Consider the following 20,863-nt stretch of genomic DNA (forward strand, 5'->3'; position numbering starts at 1 on the left):
ATTTTTAGCAGTCAGGCACCTTTTTTTTAAAGAATCAGAACAGATTTCTTTTGCAAAAAATAAAATACAAATAACATTTACAAACAATCACTATAAATCAACATTAATAAGTCTTGTGGTAGTATCTTGTGTAGATACTTTTCTATTTACTGGGTAACAAATGAGTAATTACCATGTAATAACATGGAAACAGACCTCTTCCTTTTACAGTACAAATCCACTTTAATAACTATGTAATTTCGAGGTAGGTATTTTTGCAGTTCCTGGGTAACGAATAAGTAGTTACCAGGTAATAGTGTGGAAACAGGCCTCACTTCCTTTTGCAGTAGTCTGCAGTTCAACCGTAATTACCAGGTAAATGTTGTAGTTACTGGGAAATACTAAGAAGTTACCAGGTAAGTAGTAAAAACCACTTGACTACTAGGGAAATACATAGCGTACACACCTAGCAGTACCTAGTAATACCTAGTAAAAAGTCTACATTTCCCAATGATTACATGATAATTACTTAGCAATTACTTAGTAAGTACTTGGCAATTAACAACATAGTTGCTATATACATTATAATTACCCAGTAATTAATACTTACTACCAGGTAGTTACTTGGTATTTGCCTGGAATTGGCTTGGTAATTACTCTAAAAGTACTAGGTAATTAGCAACATAGTTACCCTGTAATTACATGGTAACTTTACAGTAACTTCCCCTTATTACATGGTACTTACCTTGCAATTACCATGTTAATGCATGGTAATTACCGTACTGTAAAAGGAAACGTTACCTACTTCTGTGTGGAAAGCAGAATTCAGCCTTTACATGACTAATCTACCAGTCAGGAGACAAATCTCTTCTTTCCGAAGCTTGTTCCACAGATGGCGCTTCTTCGCTCCTTTCCTCTATGCACATATATCTATGGCTCTGCAGGCAGATTTCACTGCTGACTGGCTGTTCGCCCTGCCAGCTCTGAGTGACACCAATCAGATGGTGCTGTGGGTGGGACAACGCTAGAGGCAGAGCTCCAGACAGAGAACGGCTGGATCTGAGGCAAAATAATCCCATTTCATCTTGATCTCTTAACGGCCGTTGGATTTTTAAAAATTCAATATCCGTCATAATGCTGTATATCGGCACTGATGATCGGTCTATTCCTATACTGCCCACCCTCTCCACGACTGTTTTCTCCTGAAATCAACAATAATCTCTTTGGTTTTATCCACATTGAGGAGATTATGGTCTTTGATGATGTGGCTGCTGCTGTCAGTTGCCAAGCAGTTGTGGGTCAGCAGGGAGAAGAGCAGTGGGCTGAGCTACCTCACTCCCATTGAGAGTGTTCTCCCGGTGTGGAATGGAAGCTGCACTGCTTCCTGCCAGAAAACTGCAAAAAATACTGAAGACAACCAGCAACTTCACTGATTTCCCTCTGATTGGAAAACAATGAAGATCAATGATGGTCAATATGCATTAGCTTCTCTCAAAGACACACAAAAATGTCCTTTCCTGTTAGAAACTCACCAGGCACAGACTCTTGCTCTTGCTTGATTATTGTAATACTTGGTATTTTGGCTATAACTTTACTTATTGCAGCTTTCAGATGACGGTTAAAATTTATCTCCGTAACCTCCGCTACATGCAGCGATGGCGTCACTTCCGGTTTTGCCACTGGAATTCGCCAAATCAATTTGAAAACAAAATGTGGCAACGCTGATTGGCTCATCAGTCGCACTGCTCCATTGCATTCTCTTATTATTGCCTTGTCCCCAGATCCACCCTTGCTCCACAATCCAAATGTGGATGTGGAGTGGGCGGGGATGGTTTATGAGGCTACCAGTCTGCCCCCTCCCCATGAACAGTAATGCATCCACTTGCTCAGAGTCTGCTTTTGCCAATTTGTAAATTAGGACTCAAGTATTCTGAATATTTTACACCTGTACATATATCTTATTTATATTGTTTTATCTTTAGATATGTGACAAAGAGAAACAGAAACACTTGTTTCGGTTTCTCTACTTTATCTACTGTATCTATCTGTCCATCTATCGATCTATCATCTATCTGATCTCTCCACACACATACTCGACTATCTCCAACTACACACACACACACACACAATGAGAGTCTCTGTAATCACAGTATCTATTTATTTTTTGCTTTAATGGCATTACTCATTGCAAATAACTACATTGCGTTTTTGGAGTGTTTTGAGTTCTCATCGATCTCTTTCTAATCACATATTTCATGTTACATTTGCATTTCTTTTCAAGAGGGAAAGACAAGTATCCAGAATCATAAACACACAAGAGTCTTTTCAGACAGATTTGAATCAGAGTTGGTTTGATCAGTTAAATCAATTTCATTCATGTTCATTGTTTCTTACATCAGAGTGACCAAAAAGCCACTGAATGTTGTGTGATAGCTGGAATCGCTAACATATGACCCTCCACCCATGAGCACATACACTCGGTCGAGACGCTGCAGCTGCAGGAACACGGCGTTGCCTCCATTATCGCTGGAGTCAAAGTACGTCCACTGGTCCTCGGTCAGGACAACCGGCTCATTGTTCTTGTACAGATACAGCTGGTTGGGATAATACGCTTGAGCTTGATAGAAGAAGGTGAAATAATAAACACCTGCAACAGGCGCTGTGAAGATACCTGCAGAAAAAAGAGCAAAGTTTGTAACGTAGTTGAAATCACACCTACGCACTGACTGTTGTTGGCAAACAGGAGAAGGAGACGATTCTCACCTGTATAAGGACTGTAGGCTTCACCAACATTGGTAATCACTCTTCTGAAGATTAAAGTTGTGTCTGTGCCAAAGGGGCAACGGTTTATATCTCCCTCGTTTGTTACTGCACTGAAAATCACCTTCATTTCACCTGGAAGAAAGAAATCATCCGTCAATCTCATTACAAACCTCTTTCCAGGATGATTGTTTTTTTCATACACCTGCCAAAGAATGACTAAAAGGATTTGTACCTTTCTGCTCCAGGGCCACAACCCTCTGTTCGTAGCCCGTCAGGGTATTTTCAATGGCTGTCAGCCTGGTTTCACTGGCCTCCTGTTTGGTTTCAGACCTCGACAGTCTGTTTTCGTCCCACTGAAGCCGAGTTTCCACAGAAGAGAGTTTTTCCCTCAAGGCACCGAAGTCCTTCAGGAGCTCACACATGTCCGGTGGATAGTACTGCATCGCAGTGAAATTATAATCTTGAGCTAAACTTGAGCTGCATATCAGCAAAACCCAGCAGAAAATGACTGAATTCATCTTTGATTCAGAGTGATACAGTCATAACAGCTGAAATCCACACAGCTCCTGCGCCTCTTTTTATAGTTTGTGTGTGAAAATGTTAATTTTCAACACTGTATTCAGTTTGAATTTCAGTAAACAGAATGAGGAAGAACAAGAAGGAAATAAAGCCACGGTTACCAGCGCCAATGTGTTACTGAATGGTAATGTGGAACATGCTGACACCTCAGTTATCTGGTTCACTGACTTCTCAGACTTTCCCTTCGAACCCTCCACTAAAAAGATTTTGTTTTGGACTCCACATGAGCTCAGGGGTTTCTAGATTTGAGCACAGGTAAAACCTGCATAGTGTAACAGAGTGGTGTGTGTGAGGTCAATTTGGATGATATTATTCTCCTCAGCTTCCCCAGTCACACAGAAGGACACAGGTTCACCGGTTAACAAAAGGAGTACAGTGGTTCCTTTTTGAAAATAATTTATTTTCTTCTTAGTTGCATTATCGTTTGAAGTACACTTAGATTAAAGGTTCGTTCAAATTATTGTTAGAAAAAAACTTGGTAACATTTCCTTTTACAGTACGGTAATTACCATGCATTAACATGGTAATTGCAAGGTAAGTACCATGTAATAAGGAGAAGTTACTGTAAAGTTACCATGTAATTACAGGGTAACTATGTTGCTAATTACCTAGTACTTTTAGAGTAATTACCAAGCCAATTCCAGGCAAATACCAAGTAACTACCTGGTAGTAAGTATTAATTACTGGGTAATTATAATGTATATAGCAACTATGTTGTTAATTGCCAAGTACTTACTAAGTAATTGCTAAGTAATTATCATGTAATCATTGGGAAATGTAGACTTTTTACTAGGTATTACTAGGTACTGCTAGGTGTGTACGCTATGTATTTCCCTAGTAGTCAAGTGGTTTTTACTACTTACCTGGTAACTTCTTAGTATTTCCCAGTAACTACAACATTTACCTGGTAATTACGGTTGAACTGTAGACTACTGCAAAAGGAAGTGAGGCCTGTTTCCACACTATTACCTGGTAACTACTTATTCGTTACCCAGGAACTGCAAAAATACCTACCTCGAAATTACATAGTTATTAAAGTGGATTTGTACTGTAAAAGGAAGTGAGGTCTGTTTCCATGTTATTACCTGGTAATTACTCAGTATTTAGCCCGTTACTCGGAAACTTTCACATTACCCCACACACTTGCACCAAAAATGCAGCAAACCCCATCAGTGTCAGTGATCCAGTCTCTGAACAGCACACTGTATCTGTCAGGAGATCAGAGTTTCCATCAAAACTACCATCACCAGCCATCACATTACATTAAGATGAACGCATTATTATTGCATTTCCTCACTCCAAACACCTCACTGTGACAGACATGCAAAAACAAGAGAGCTGCCAAAGATAAACATTTTAATCAAATGGAGTTCAAGTTCTTATAAAACAATTTACAAAACTGCAGATTTTTAGCAGTCAGGCACCTTTTTTTAAAGAATCAGAACAGATTTCTTTTGCAAAAAATAAAATACAAATAACATTTACAAACAATCACTATAAATCAACATTAATAAGTACACTGCTCCAGTCTTGTGAATTCACATCATCATGTGTTTTCTGCAGACCCGTCTGGTCTACAGAAATCCTTGGTCTCCATCATCCCGAATACCCAGGACCGCCGTCGTCAGGTGTTGTCACGTCGTCCACGTCCAGACTTGTACCTCCCTTGGCATGATGAAAACAAGGACAGCACAACAGTTCCTTCTTAATGCTCAGGGTTTATTCACTGTAACACCCAAACCCCAAACGTGAGAGCTGAAAACATACAAATACATATACATATTAATAAACAGAAACGTACACAATAAACAACTATACACATTGCACAAAACACAAATATCTTTAAACCTTCAAATACACACATGAAATCGACATTACAACCGAAACATTCACCCAAGCCTGAACCACAGCCACCCAGCACCAGCTGCAGAGCCACCACACTACCACCACAATAATGATCAATAAAACACCAAGCAAAACGGAAATATACACACCTCACTGGCCGTATCACATTGTAAAGGAGGTAAGCCGTTTGTTTTTGCTCTTTTTACGGAGTTTTTAGAGCGTTTTTTCTCTCTCCACGTTTATCTGTGCACCACTTAATGCGGTCCTACCCGGAACGTTCCGCCGTAAACACGCTTTCTCTCAGTAGAGGTAGGAACCGAAATTTAATTAAATATAAATATAACCATATCACCAAGTGGCGGAACTAACCGTCTGCAGACCTTCCGCCATAAATAAGCTTTCTCTCAGTGGAGGTAGAACCGAAATTTAATTAAATATAAATATCACCGAGTGGCGGAACTAACCGTCTGCAGACGTTCCGGGTAGGACCACATTAAGTGGTGCACAGATAAACGTGGAGAGAGAAAAAACGCTCCAAAAAGTATGTACAAAGAGCAAAAACAAACGGCTTACAATGTGATGCAGCCAGTGAGGTGTGTATATTTCCGTTTTGCTTGGTGTTTTGTTGATCATTATCGTGGTGGTAGTGTGGTGGCTCTGCAGCTGGTGCTGGTCTGGCTGTGGTCTCATCTACAGGCTTGGGTGAATGTTTTGGTTGTAATGTCGATTTCATGTGTGTATTTGAAGGTTTAAAGATATTTGTGTTTTGTGCAATGTGTATAGTTGTTTATTGTGTAAGTTTCTGTTTATTAATATGTATATTTGTATGTTTTCAGCTCTCACGTTTGGGGTTTGGGTGTTACAGTGAATAAACCCTGAGCATTAAGAAGGAACTGTTGTGCTGTCCTCGTTTTCATCACGCCAAGGGAGGTACAAGTCTGGACGTGGACGACGTGACAACACCTGGCGACGGCGGTCCTGGGTATTCGGGATGATGGAGACCAAGGGTTTCTGTAGACCAGACGGGTCTGCAGAAAACACATGATGATGTGAATTCACAAGACTGGAGCAGTGTACTTAATAATGTTGATTTATAGTGATTGTTTGTCAATGTTATTTGTATTTTATTTTTTGCAAAAGAAATCTGTTCTGATTCTTTAAAAAAAAGGTGCCTGACTGCTAAAAATCTGCACAGTTTTGTAAATTGTTTTATAAGAACTTGAACTCCATTTGATTAAAATGTTTAACTTTGGCAGCTCTCTTGTTTTTGCATGTCTGTCACAGTGAGGTGTTTGGAGTGAGGAAATGCAATAATAATGCGTTCATCTTAATGTAATGTGATGGCTGGTGATGGTGGTTTTGATGGAAACTCTGATCTCCTGACAGATACAGTGTGCTGTTCAGAGACTGTATCACAGACACTGATGAGGTTTGCCGCATTTTTGGTGCAAGTGTGTGGGGTAATGTGAAAGTTTCCGAGTAACAGGCTAAATACTGAGTAATTACCAGGTAATAACATGGAAACAGACCTCACTTCCTTTTACAGTACAAATCCACTTTAATAACTATGTAATTTCCAGGTAGATACTTTTCTATTTACTGGGTAACAAATGAGTAATTACCATGTAATAACATGGAAACAGACCTCACTTCCTTTTACAGTACAAATCCACTTTAATAACTATGTAATTTCGAGGTAGGTATTTTTGCAGTTCCTGGGTAACAAATAAGTAGTTACCAGGTAATAACGTGGAAACAGGCCTCACTTCCTTTTGCAGTAGTCCACAGTTCAACCGTAATTACCAGGTAAATGTTGTAGTGACTGGGAAATACCGGGTAAGTAGTAAAAACCACTTGACTACTAGGGAAATACATAGCGTACACACCTAGTAGTACCTAGTAATACCTAGTAAAAAGTCTACATTTCCCAATGATTACATGATAATTACTTAGCAATTACTTAGTAAGTACTTGGCAATTAACAACATAGTTGCTATATACATTATAATTACCCAGTAATTAATACTTACTACCAGGTAGTTACTTGGTATTTGCCTGGAATTGGCTTGGTAATTACTCTAAAAGTACTAGGTAATTAGCAACATAGTTACCCTGTAATTACATGGTAACTTTACAGTAACTTCTCCTTATTACATGGTACTTACCTTGCAATTACCATGTTAATGCATGGTAATTACCGTACTGTAAAAGGAAACGTTACCCAGAAGTAATATCATAAAACACAGTAAATCACACCATGCATTAAGAAAAAAAAAAGTCCCGTTAGCTTAATGCTAACTTGTATGAGAAAACCTATTTACATGCTAACAATTAGCACAATAGTCACAGAACTTGCTGGAACAAATTAAACTGAGCAATATTTCACTGACTCGATACAAAACACAAATGCTAATTATTTCAATACCAGCTGACATATTTCCCTCTCTCAGAAAAAGATGAACAATAATAAAAAACTGAAAACTCTGTCATTAGCCTACAAAACACAAACAGGAAGTAGCTATGGAAGTCTGAGAGCCTTTGTACAATTCAATATTTTGATACCAATATTTTTACTTATACTGCAAGTGAATATCAGCTGTGTCGTGGTTGTAGTGGTGTAATGGAAAAACAAATATCACTGATGTACCAAAAACTGCTGAGTGATCTCAGATAATACACTACATATAAAACAGCAATGGGAACTGGAGCTAAATGTGACTTTGGATGATGATTGGAGAAATATCTGGTTAGGATATCATCATGGTGTGGGAAGTCAGGTTTGGAAAGAATTTGACTAGAAGACAAAAATAAGATTTTTCAGAACTCCATTAAAAACTTTTCTGTCAAAAATTAGTAAAAGTAATAGCCTATATGGTTGGAGAAATTGTGCACTGGTGGGTGACCAAGTTCATATTTTTTGGGACTGTCCTGCTGTTCAAGATTATTTGAAGGACATTAAAGACATACTGGAAAAAACATCTGAAAGTAAATCTTTTTTGGGACCCTTTAATATTTTGACTGGACATTTTCTTCTGCATCTAATGTTAATGACTGCAAGGAAAATTACAACAATTTGCAGGTTGAAACCTGAGCCACCGACAATTACACAATGGACACAAAAAATTAGACAAGTCTTCTTAGGGCCAATCCCAATTCTACCCCTTACCCCTACCCCTTAGCCCTCAGCCCTACCCCTATCACTCTCCTACCCCTTTTAGAATAGGGCTGAGGGCTAGGGCTATCTTTGCAGCACTATGAATTGGGATACCCCTTGGCCCTTTAAGCCCCGCCGCACTCCTATAACAACAAAAAATTATGGATATTAGAAATGATAGAAATTACATTAGAAATTACTTTTATTTTTTTGAAAATGGTATTATTATTTACCTTATATTTCTTTTTGAGGTTCTCCCACTTTTTTGAAGCTTGCTGGGCTGTAACTTCCCCTTCCAAGCTATTTTCTTTTATGAATTTCCTAAAGTAATACAGATATATTTATATAAACACGTTTTATTACTGACATATTATAGCTTAGACGAATAATATAATTTACTCCCAATGTGTTTTGGCGCTGTATTTTGATTTCAAAAACTTTTCTTCCTTTTTAACCTCTAAACCAGGGGTCCTGAAATACAGATCTTGAAGGTCCACATTTGCTTTTTATATACAAGCATGGGTCCGGACTTCAGCGCCCTGTGGGAGAGGGGGGGCGGGTAGGAGGAGGGGGGGGGGGGGGGGGGGGGGCGGCGATACCGAGGACTGCCGAGCAGTGCGGTGCGACGGAGTGCGCTGGACACGCACAGAGCGGCGCGGTGCAGAACGGTGCTCACACGGAACATGGAGCGTTTAAAGACAGATTTTTTTTCTTTTTTTTTTTTCCATACATTTGCCCTGGGGCAGCAGCGAGGTGTGCCGCGGTCCGGTCGTGGACCGCGGTCCGCTAATTGAGGAACCCGGCTCTAAACTGAATCAGCAGTCGGGTTTCATCGGGGGTCCCTGTGTCTAACATATTACGTTAAAAACATGATAAAGGATGACGTTAATTCAGTGATTAGTGCTCTTCATAAGTTACAAATTCACGATTGGAAACGGTGCTGCGCAGCGCTAAAACGTTAATCCATGACTGGGACACTGTCACGCTAGTTTATCTATAAATTCAGTGAAGCAAATACACTTTTTATAGCTTTTTAAATAGTATACAGAAAGCAATCTTACATTTGTGCGACTCCGTGATGGGCGCCATGTTGTTTTTTTCTGGCCAATGTGAAACTCCGCCTACCCCTATAGAGAATAGGGAGCATCGATGCTGACTTCGCTGAAAGGGGTGAAATAGCCCTTCCCCTTACCCCTACCCCTATTCAAAAAGGAGAATTGGGATAGCCCTTAAGCCTCGTGAACGCGCATATCATAGGGGTAGGGGTAAGGGGTAGGGGTAAGGGGTAGAATTGGGATTGGCCCTTAATGGAGCAGTTGACAGCAAAACTGTAATTAAAAATCCCTGTTTTTGAGAGAAGGTGGGGACCGATGATTGAGTTTCTGAAATAGGACTATCCTTTGCCTGTATTTTCTTTTTCTTTTTGTATCTGATTCTGTGTTTGTAATGATGCCCAGTCATGGGACAGTGATATTGTTTTGTCATGCCTTGTTCATATGGCAATAAAGTTAAAAAAAAAAAAAAAAATCGGCTGTAAATATTGGTTATCGGCCTCCTTGACTTCTGATAATCAGTATCAGCCCTACACATATCGGTCTATCTCTAGTGAGCAGCACCAAGTTCCTGGGAGTGCAGATCTCTGAAGACTTCTCCCAGGCCAGAAACACAGCATCACTGGCCAAGAAGGCTCAAACAAGTGTGTACTTGCTCCCCAAGGTGAGGAAAGCACAAATTCCATCTCCCACAATGGCATTTTTTCTTTTAGGGGAAGTTTCGAAGGGAAAGTCCCAAAAGTCATAGAACCAGATAACTGAGGTGTCAGCATGTTTCACATTACTATTCAGTAACACATTGGTGCTGGAAACCATGGCTTATTTCCTTCTTGTTCTTCCTCATTCTGTTTACTGACCTTCAAACTGAATACAGTATTGAAAATTAACATTTTCACACACAAACTATATAAAAAGAGGAGCTGTGTGGATTTCTGTGACTGTATGACTGAATCAAAGATGAATTCAGTCATTTTCTGCTTGAGTTTGCTGACACCATGCAGCTCAAGTTCAGCTCAAGATTATAATTTCACCGCAAGGTCTTTTCCTCTACATTCACACTTGAAAAAAAAATTAACCAATTTATATTCAGTGGAAACTGTAGTTGTTGAGGAATTTTCCCAAAAAAAAAAAAACAACCTTGAATTTGATTAAAAAAATGTGAAGACTGAGTGAGTGCTGTGTCTTTGTCTTCGTGGAAACATGGCTCAATGACAGCGTCCCGGACTGTGCTATCCAGCTAGATCGGCTAACATGCTACCGGGCTGACAGAGCGCTCGTCGAGGGGGGGAAGACTCACGGCGGGGGACTCTGTGTTTACATCAGTGATGCCTGGTGCCATGACGCCATTGTAGTCTGCAAACACTGCTCACCACTGGTGTAGTTTATGATCATCAAGTGCCGTCCATTCTTCCTGCCAACAGAAATTACAGCTGTTTTACTGGCAGCAATATACGTCCCCCCTGGCTCCACCAACAACAGGAGCGGGGCACTGAATGAACTCAATCAGCACATCAGTGAGCAGCAGACAGCCCATCCTGACGCCTTCCTCATCCTGGCTGGGGATTTCAACCACGCTAACCAAAAGAGCGTGTTTCCACAACTCCATGGACATATTAACTTTCCCACAAGAGGTACTAATATCCTGGACAATGTTTTCACTACACACAGTTGAGCCTACAAAGCCACCCCCCTCCCCCACCTCGGGGCTTCAGATCACACTACTGTTATGCTCCTGCCAGCATACAGGCCGCTGGTTAAAATCACCAGACCAGCGAAGAAGACAATCCGTGTGTGGCCAGAGGGGTCGTCAGCGGCACTCCAGGACTGCTTTTCCACCACTGACTGGAGTGTGTTCAGACAGGCGGCCACCTTCAATGACACCATAGACCTCCAGGAGTACACAGAGACCATCACTGCCTACATGAGGAAATGCATGGACGACGTCACGGTCTCCAGAACCATTTTCACTCGCGCCAACCAGAAACCATGGCTGACAGGGGAAGTCCACAGACTCCTGAGGGCTCGGAATGCCGCCTTCAGAGCTGGGGATGAAGCAGGAATAAGGAAAGCAAGGGCTAACCTGTCACGAGGTATCAGAGAGGCCAAGAGACATTACTCCAGGAGGATCGCCGATCGCTTCGCTAACAGCGGAGACACCAGGAACCTGTGGCGAGGGATCCAGACTATCATGGATTATAAGCCCACTCCGCAGACCTGTGACAACTCCATCTCTCTGCTGAATCAACTGAACGACTTCTTTGCTCGCTTTGAGGCTGACAACAACACCCCAGCACAGAAAACCCGTACGAAAAGCCCCAGGTCCTGACAACATTCCTGGTCGTATCTTGAGAGACTGTGCTGAGGAGCTCACTGATGTTTATACTGACATCTTTAACATCTCATTGAGCCAGCCTGTTGTCCCCACATGCCCCAAAGCCACCACCATCATCCCAGTTCCTAAGAAGCTGTCTCCCCCCCACTATAATGACTATCGCCCAGTTGCACTCGCCCCCATCCTTATGAAGTGCTTCGAGCGGCTAGTCATGCAGCACATCAAGTCTGCCCCCCACATCAACCCTGGATCCCGACCAGTTTGCTTATCGGTCCAACCGCTCGATCGATGACGCCATCCCCACTGCTCTCCACTCAGCCCTCACCCACCTGGAGACTGAGAATTCATATGTCAGAATGCTGTTCATCAACTTCAGCTCAGCATTCAACACAATCATCCCCCAGCAGCTCATCTACAAACTGGACCGGCTGGGACTCAACACCACCTTGTGCAACTGGCTGCTGGACTTTCTGACAGGGAGACCACAGGCAGTTCGGGTTGGCAGCAACACCTCCAGCACCATCATTTTGAACATGGAGGCCCCCCAGGGATGTGTGCTGAGCCCCCTCCTCTTCACTCTGCTGAGCCACGACTGCACACCCACATCCAGCTCAAACCTTTTCATCAAGTTTGCCGATGACACGACTGTGGTGGGTCTCATCAACAATGATGATGAGACCATCTACCGGAGTGAGGTGAGCCGCCTGGCCACATGGTGTCAGGACAACAATCTCCACCTGAACGTGGAGAAGATGAAGGAGATTGTTGTGGACTTTAGGAGAGAGCATTCCCAGCATGCTCCACTAACCATCAACGGTGCTGCTGTGGAGAGAGTGAGCAGCACCAAGTTTCTGGGTGTGCATATCTCTGAGGACCTCTCCTGGAACATCAACACCGCATCACTGGCTAAAAAAGCTCAACGGCGGCTCTACTTCCTCCGCAGACTGAGAAGAGCGAGAGCCCCGACCCCAATCATGACCACCTTTTACAGAGGCACTATTGAGATCCTCCTGACCAGCTGCATCACTGTGTGGTACGGCGCCTGCACCGTGTCCTGCTGCAAGACCCTGCAGCGCATTGTGAGAGCAGCTGAGAGGATCATTGGTGACCCCACTTACCCTGCCCACAGCCTTTTCAGCCTGCTGCCGTCGGCCAGGAGACTGCGGAGCCTCCGGGCCAGAACTAGCAGACTCAAGGACAGCTTTTTCCATCAGGCAGTCAGGAAGCTAAACTCCCTCCCTGCTCTGCCCCCACTCTCCGTCTCTGCCCCCCGCCACTGATCTCAGGCCTGAACTTTTCTGTGTTTTACTGTTTTACTGTGTTCATAGTAATTTTTTTTTTTTTACCCTAGATTTTAGTAGGCTGTTATGTTTTGTTGCACCGTGGGTCTGAGAGGACTGTAATTTCATTTGTTCTGTATGTTTCTATGTATGGCATATTTGACAAATAAAACTGATTTTGACTTTGAAAAATCTGTCAATGTATTGATGATTTTTGAGAGACAGCAGTCAAAAGTAACTCCCAGGTTTCTCACAGTGGTTCTGGAGGTCAAAGCAAACCAATAATGGACCAAATATAACTTCTGTTTTATGTGAGTTCAGAGGCAGAAAATTACAGCTCCTCGAGGCCGTTATGTCTCCAGACCTCACTCGTCTCTGGAGATGTGACAATAAACACCACTAGATGTCACTGTTGGACAGGTTTCACTGCAAACTGTGCCAGGCTGATCCATCATATTTAGCTTTACACTGTTCCAAGCACTTACATTTACAATTACACATATTAAATTTTAATAAAACAACAAGATATTAAATCATATTAATAATTTAAACTCAATAAAATTTTTAAATGAAGTTAATCTATAATTCACTGAACACATGTGTAAACATGTGACAGTCCCTGATGTCTTAGGCATTCAATAAACAAACAAAAACAAAACCAACTCTTCCTCGTTGCTGCACCGGTTTGGATTTTTTTTTTTTTTTTTTTTTTTTTTGATGCTTCATACAGTACAAGTCTTTGTTTCACCAGTGAGTTGACTTTGCTCAGCCTGCATGAAGAGGCTCAAATAACCAGTTCAGCTGGGGATCACAACCTATTGATGTGGTTGTGTTTTCTTAGTCTTTAAATAACTCCGATCATTGAGCCTTAACTGCAGTTAAGTGACTTGGATTATCTATATATATTATACATAATTTCCCCAAAGGGATCATTAAAGTGAACTTCCTTTTTTGTTTTCACAATTGGCTTTTTTTTTTTAATTTCGGAAAACATTTTGGTTAAAATAATTGCAACAAACAATAAATCTACCAGGATCTTTCAGCTGACTCATTAAATGAGTCAGTGTTTTCTACACAAATGAAGATATTTCTTCTAATCCGAAATGCAAACTGAAAAGAGCGAGTTGAATGAATCAGATGGGTGAAAAGAGCCCAGAAGATCTCAAACCAATCCCTGTGACGCAAAGGCTTGTGTCACATGTTCAAAGAAAAATAGACATAAAAAGGAACATACCAATGCACGAAGGTCTGAGCAACATGTTGAATGTACAGGACAGTCATGGCGGCCGATAAAGTGAATGCAAAACAACAGATACGCTGAGAATTCCATGTAACTGTTGGCAAAGCTTGCTCCATGTTTCTATTTCACACTCCAGCGGTACCAATAACAATCAACCAGCTAAAATTAGAAGAAGCTTCCTCATGCCAACAACAGGCGCCATTTTCAACAACCCTCAGCTGGAAAATGTACAAAACAGGATGCCAGAATTACAAAATCCTGTTCTGTCAGTGGCTTTAGGGTTCAATTTAATTTCAATTTCAATTGTCTAACCCATTTAAAAAAAAAAAATCTTTTATATTTTATTCTATTTACTATCACATTTATAAACAGCTGGAATCCTGAGTTTTGGCATAACGATTAGTTATGTTGGGCTACTAGAGGGTGCGGTTGGGTTTTTTTTTTTTTTTTTTTTTTTGTAATGAATCCAGCCATATATGTTTAGGGAACAAAATTTTAAAAATAATAATGATAAAAATAACAATAGCCAGTACACAGACGTCTGTATGGACAGACCAGTGACTGTCCACTCTAAAACTACCAAGTCCGGGAGAATCTGGAAAAGTTGTGTTTACATTCGAGCACACTGACACAGGGTCGGAGAGCTTTCAAAATTTATGTTTTCAGTTACTACAGGCACCCAAGAAGTAATTAAAGTTTTAAAATTATTTCTTGAAAACACTGAACATAACATGCAAATAGTTAAAAAAAAAAAATGTTTTCAAAAAAGCGATGAACATTCCACCATGTAGAGCAGCATTTCATGGTCTGGTTAAAAATTCAAATATAAGTAGAAAAATTAAAACAGAAATGAACAAACAAACAAACAAACCAAAAAAAAAACTTATTTTCCATCTTGGTCAAATGCCAAAGTGAACCTTTCATTGTCAGGAATCAACCCATTCAGGTGCACAACTGTAGTTGTGTCACCACCAAATAGCTATAATTATGAGCAGTAAGTCTAGGTTACAAAGCATTAAAGCATTTAACGTGTAATTATATTCAATCCTATGGAAATGGAAACTCTCTGGAGGCTATTAAAGGTGTAGAACACATTAAAGACTTAATTGTGCAAATACTACAAGTGCAGTTACAGTACAGTAGTCATGATAGTCTGAATTAAATAAAGGCTATAGTTATGAGATCAAAGTCTTATGGTCTTGAGAAGTGAACTATACTCATAAAAACACACACAACTGGAGTTAATTCCTAGAATACACCCGATTTTAAAAACCAGGTCTTGTTTTCTGTCTGCAAGTCGAAGTGTCCTTGGGCAAGGCGCTGAACCCAAAATTGCCCCCAGTGGATGGACTGAGAGCCTTGCAGATTTTTTTTATGAGTTTTTTGTGGTATTCTATAATCTACATTGAAGAGACATTTCAACAATTTTAACAGAATGAATAATGGATTTGTTGGATTTCTGTAGTTTTTGTTTCCACTCATTGTCTTTATTTTCTGTCATGCGAACACATTGCAGCCTGAAGCGCTGAACTCTTGATATATCCTGAACGAGCAGGTTATATGACTGTGCTCATCTTTCTGAATCTGTCACTTCAATCACAGCTGTCACAACACTTTTACCTCGGCCTTCAGGGCGCAGCCTTTAGTCAGCTGGGATCGGCTCCAGCACCCTTCAGGACGGGAATGCACTGCTTAAAGCGTTATTGAAGCTGGCTGGATGGATGAATTAAACTTCTGATGGCTAATGATTCGATTGAATCCACCAATTCATGATGCAGATTCCCACATGAATGAATCAGAGGTTTGTGTTGAACGTGTTGTTTGTGGATGACAGTGGCGCGACTAACAGCTCGAGGTTAAGAGAAACCCGAGCCATCGAGCACAATGATCTGTTGATAATTCTGCCCTCTGCTGCACTCTGTGTTCAGTCCCAATTAATACCAACATCATGACATCCTCTAAACCTACTGAGAATCTGACTTTCTTTCTTTCTGACCCAGGATCAGAACCATCAGTTCAGACTGTGTTCTTCTAGTAGTTCTACAGAACAGCAGCAGCACCAGGAGCCGCATTGACAGTGTTAACACACATTTATATACTCAATCTCCTGTGTAGCTGCACTGCTGTAGTCACTACAGGAGTGAGGGGAAGGGTTTGTCTTCAGGTATGCCCTGCACAGTATTTTTTCAAGAGTTCAGAATTCATTCATTCTTCAGTGACAGAAGGAAACATGCAGTCTCCAATAAATCCTCCATACAGGCTGAAGGTATTATGGCCTCCGTCAGATTCTCCTGAGTTCAGCCTGGTGAGGCTGTGGTTCCCAGCAGGAGGTTACTGACAGGTTAGCAGGTTACTGACAGGTTAGCAAGCAACACTTTAGCTTCACTGTGACTTCAGGTGTGTATCATACCTGTAGATGTGTCTTCAGGTTTGATGAGTCCCTGGATGTTGAGAGCATTTTCACAGCTGGTAGGCAGAATTTACATTGCACAGAGAAGTTCTGGCCTCAGCTGACTTAAATAGAAATTGTCTACGTTTCCAGCCAAAGAATGAGTTTCTCTCTCTGGAGCAGCCATGACTCCAGCAGCAGGTGGTAAAATCCATGGCAACAGGGGTTGTTTCATTCATGATTAAACAACAGTAGAGCAGGAGGCTGCTTCAAGATAGCGGTCGATGCGGCATCTATTATTTATATATCTACGGTGTCTATTGTTTATAGATCTATGGTGTGGTAGTTTGTGCCACAATGTCTGTACATGGCGCGGATGTCTGTTGGTATATTCCTTCTGATTTTCAAAAGTAATCTCGCTCAGTAATCTGTGTTTTTATCAGATATACCTGTAACGAGATTGCATATTTTTTGTGTGTACTGTAACGGATTACAGTTACAATTCTTTTGTATCCTGAAAACGTAACGCTGTTACATGTAATCCGGTACTCAACAACCATGGTTCTGCCTGATCACGTCCCACCTTTGCCACTGCAAAATCTGCCACCAGAGTCCAGAAAAACTGCAAAAACTCACAGTGAGATGACACACATTATGTTCCAGGCAGCTCGAAGGCAAAGCTGCACAATGAACTCAAGGTCTCTGGAAAAGAACCAAGACTACTGGTTGTAGAGAACTTCAAACACAATGACATTAGCAACAGAATTTCAAAGGCCAGCAAAGCTTTTGAAACGCTTCAGAAAAGTATCTGAGGGTGCAGAGGACTGGGTCTAGACATCAAATTGAAGGTTTCTGTTCAGTTCAGTGGCACTCCCTCCTCTGTGCCAGCCACACCTCAACAGTTTACAAGCACCACATGAAACAGGTCAATCATTTCTCCACAGTTCTTTGTTCTGATTGAACTATTGATTGATCAAACCACAGGATTCCAGACACTGTCGTTCTAGAACACACCGGACTCCCGAGTGTCTCCACCTTACTTCTGAATGCTCGAGCAAGTTGGGTCAGCAACGTTGTCAGGATGCCAGACAGCAGACTTTCCCCATCCTATGGCTTTGGTCCATCAGCATTTAGGATTCGGTTCAGACCAGTTCAGTGCTTTATTTAAATCAAGCTGCTCTCAGCTCAGGTAGCCAACGAAGCACCCCCTGCACCAAGTTTGTATTGGCTTGTCCCCAGACTCACCCCAGCTCCAAAATCCAAATGAGGAGTGGGCGGGGCTGGTTTATGAGGCTACTTCCTTCTATGGCAGCATGGGAAACAGAAACAGAAAGCCTACCTTCACACATTTCCAAAAAATGTGGACTTTGCCTCTTTTAAAAATAACATGTATGAGGAAGTACATGAAAACTGCATAATCCGTCTTTCTGAAGAATCGGTGCCGGTGAATCAAGAACCTCAGTGAGACTTCTTTTATTTCTTTCTGAGGATGGAGGCGTAAATCAGTCTGAAGAGAAGGGATGAACTTTGAAATTCAAGCTTCTAGTCAGAGAAGTGCGACAGCATGTTTGTCGGCTTTGATGAACAAGGCGAGGTTTTTGTCCGAGGCCCACAGTCAGACCGTGACGGTGGCACAACACAAATGATGGAACAATGAGGAAATACTACCGATGGACTTTCAAAGAATAATCTGACATGTCTCTACTTCTTAAAACACAAACAAAAAAAATTTAAAAAATGGGTATTTATTGGGTGCTTAAAAAAAAACTGAAATGATGCCCACTTTGGGCAAGTCTATTTAAAGATTAAAAAACAAAAGAATGTCATTTCACAGCAGGAAAGTCACTGACATGAGTCCAAAAGTGATCCATCAGTGAACTGTTAACTAGGTGTGTTGAAAACATTCCTCAACCATAAATCATGTCTCTATCAAAGCAGCACCTGTTGGATTGTACTCATCGCTGATTTTGAAACACTGTGAAACTGGATTACACTCATAACTGCGTCATTAATACATTTAATACAAGCCTCTTTTTTTGTATCCATTAGGAGGAAACTGTTTCAAACCCTGGCCAGAGATTTGTGACAATTTTTTTTCAGGATTGTTGCATAACTCAACAACTTTCAGCTTGTCTCTGGATTAGGTTAATTTTTTGGTCTGATATAGTGGAGGCCTGTTTATGAGCGGCATCGAAAATGTACATTTTAGATCAACTGACAGGTGGAATGCAAAAAAAGCTGTGATTTTTACAACAAATACTGCGCAACTTACACTTGTTGGTCTTTTCTTGAAAATTTTCCTTCTACATATTTTAAAAATTGCATTTTTTCCATGTTTGCTTGCATGTGCATATGTGTGTTTGCATAAAAATACACGCACACACTGACGAACACGCTTCCCCTAACAGAAAAACTTGGTTATTTTATCCTGACTGCGGTAATTCGGACATTTACCTCTTCGAATAAAAGGCAACAAAAGCAGGGGAAAATAAAATGAGATGAAACCAAAAGATTGTTTTAATTGGTATGCGAGATGCATTCAATAATTAATTTGATTTAGAAATAAACACATTTATTGAATTGTATTTACCATCACTCCCATTAAATCTTCAGTGCAGTGTCGCTGCAGCAGCGCTCAGGATCGAGCCTGTTGTGCTTCACGTCACACCCATTGGCAGGTTGGGTGTGTTGACGTATGCCCTTTGTTGCACCAAGAAAAACACTTCACAAAAGCATATAGGTGTGACACCACACACACACACACGCACACACACACACACACACACACACACACACAATCACACACATGCAATTATGAGTTTTACAGCAAAAGAAAGACAACTTCTCTGTTGTTATTCTCATTCAATCTTTCCTACAAGTAAGTATTTATTTGTTTGTTTATGCCAGCTGCTAATATGTTTACCATAAAAACAGAATGGAATCGTAACAATAAAAAGAGATTATAAGGCCAATTACCAGCAGGTAGGGCCGATTTATAGGTTCTTCTCTATAATTGAGGCCTTCACTCGTCACACTCTTTGTTGTTTACTAGTTTATATTAAGTCGGCAGTTTGATTTCACAAGCTTATTTATGCCGTGCACTTGAGGCACTGTTTATTTCTCATAAACCAACATCAGCTGACAAAGTAAATGGCTATGGCGATGCCGCCTGCCGCTGTGTAGTGACTGACTGACGGCCTGAAAATGGTTGAGCATTCTTTCTAGTATGAAACACAATCTGAAGACAGAAATTTAACATCTACTTCAGTTTTAAATAGCGTCACCTACTTAAAAAATATATAAATAAAGGACTTAAAATTCTTGGGGGCGACTTGTGGCTCATTTGGTAGAGCAGGTTGTCCTGCAAATGGCAGGTTGTTGGTTTGGTTCCTGATCTCGCACTTGTCTTTCAGCAAGACACTGAACCTCAAACGTCCCCCAGTGGATGGATTGAGTGGCTTGGGGCAGATGCTTCTATGCGTGGGTGGAAGTGATGAACAGTGTAAAAGTACTATGTTAAAGCTATAGTGTGTAACTTCTGTCGCCCTCTAGCGGAATTCTGCATTATTACAACAATAAAGCCGGCGCTTCCACATGACGTACGCCCAGGTGTCCCCAGTGTCCCGGTCCCGGTTTTGCCAGTGACAATGTCACCAACGTATTTAATGTGGTTGAGTCTACGCTTGATCTTCAGAGAATTAGGCCTCAGATGAACCACCATCCAGCTCTCTCTCGAGCTGACTCTGTGTTCCTCAACAGCTCTTCCTCCAAGGAGGTTGACGTCAGCAACGAGGACACGGGTAGCTAGAAAAACCCGAATGGCAGAATTTGTCCAAAAGGCATCCTGAGAAACCTGTAGAGACCAAAAGCAGGGCTGAAAGCAGTCGGAATCCGTGATCTATCATTGAGTTATGTATATTTATATATAGGTATTTACCATACCTGACATGAATATATATTTTTTTATGAGGAGGTATAACAGACAATAAACTCACTGTTGTCAGATTGTCATTACCGCACAGATCCAAACATCTCACCCAACAAGACCTACCACACAGTCTATCCTTAGCATCCACATGCATAAATACATAAGTTTATGTGTGTGTGTGTGTGTGTGTGTGTGTGTGTGTGTGTGTGTGTGTGCCTCATTCAGAGGAATGTTTCCTCAAGCTTGTTAAATTGATGCCGTCAAGATTCACGGCACTTCTGAATGCAAAAATTTGTCCCACGGCACTTTGCAAGGTCTGATC

General features: G+C 41.2%; 2 protein-coding genes across 2 annotated transcripts in view; one reads left to right on the forward strand and one right to left on the reverse strand.

Annotated features, from left to right (window-relative positions):
* Positions 1-2,369: 2,369 nt before the first annotated feature.
* Positions 2,370-3,164, reverse strand: LOC115386179 (complement C1q tumor necrosis factor-related protein 3-like). The gene is made up of 3 exons (XM_030088400.1): positions 2,975-3,164; positions 2,743-2,874; positions 2,370-2,650 (listed from the first exon to the last, which is right to left on the reverse strand). The coding sequence occupies exons 1-3, from the start codon at positions 3,162-3,164 to the stop codon at positions 2,370-2,372; spliced, it is 603 nt and encodes a 200-aa protein (XP_029944260.1).
* A 7,934-nt stretch (positions 3,165-11,098) lies between these two features.
* Positions 11,099-20,863, forward strand: part of LOC115386181 (mucin-2-like) — a 39,594-nt gene continuing 29,829 nt past the window's right edge. The window contains exons 1-2 of the mRNA XM_030088402.1: positions 11,099-11,675; positions 12,023-12,808. Of these exons, the coding sequence (XP_029944262.1) occupies positions 11,099-11,675; positions 12,023-12,808 (1,363 nt within the window). The remainder of the gene's footprint in view (positions 11,676-12,022; positions 12,809-20,863) is intronic.

This window comes from Salarias fasciatus, chromosome 3 (genome assembly GCF_902148845.1).
Source record: "Salarias fasciatus chromosome 3, fSalaFa1.1, whole genome shotgun sequence".
NCBI classification, from domain to species: domain Eukaryota; kingdom Metazoa; phylum Chordata; class Actinopteri; order Blenniiformes; family Blenniidae; genus Salarias; species Salarias fasciatus.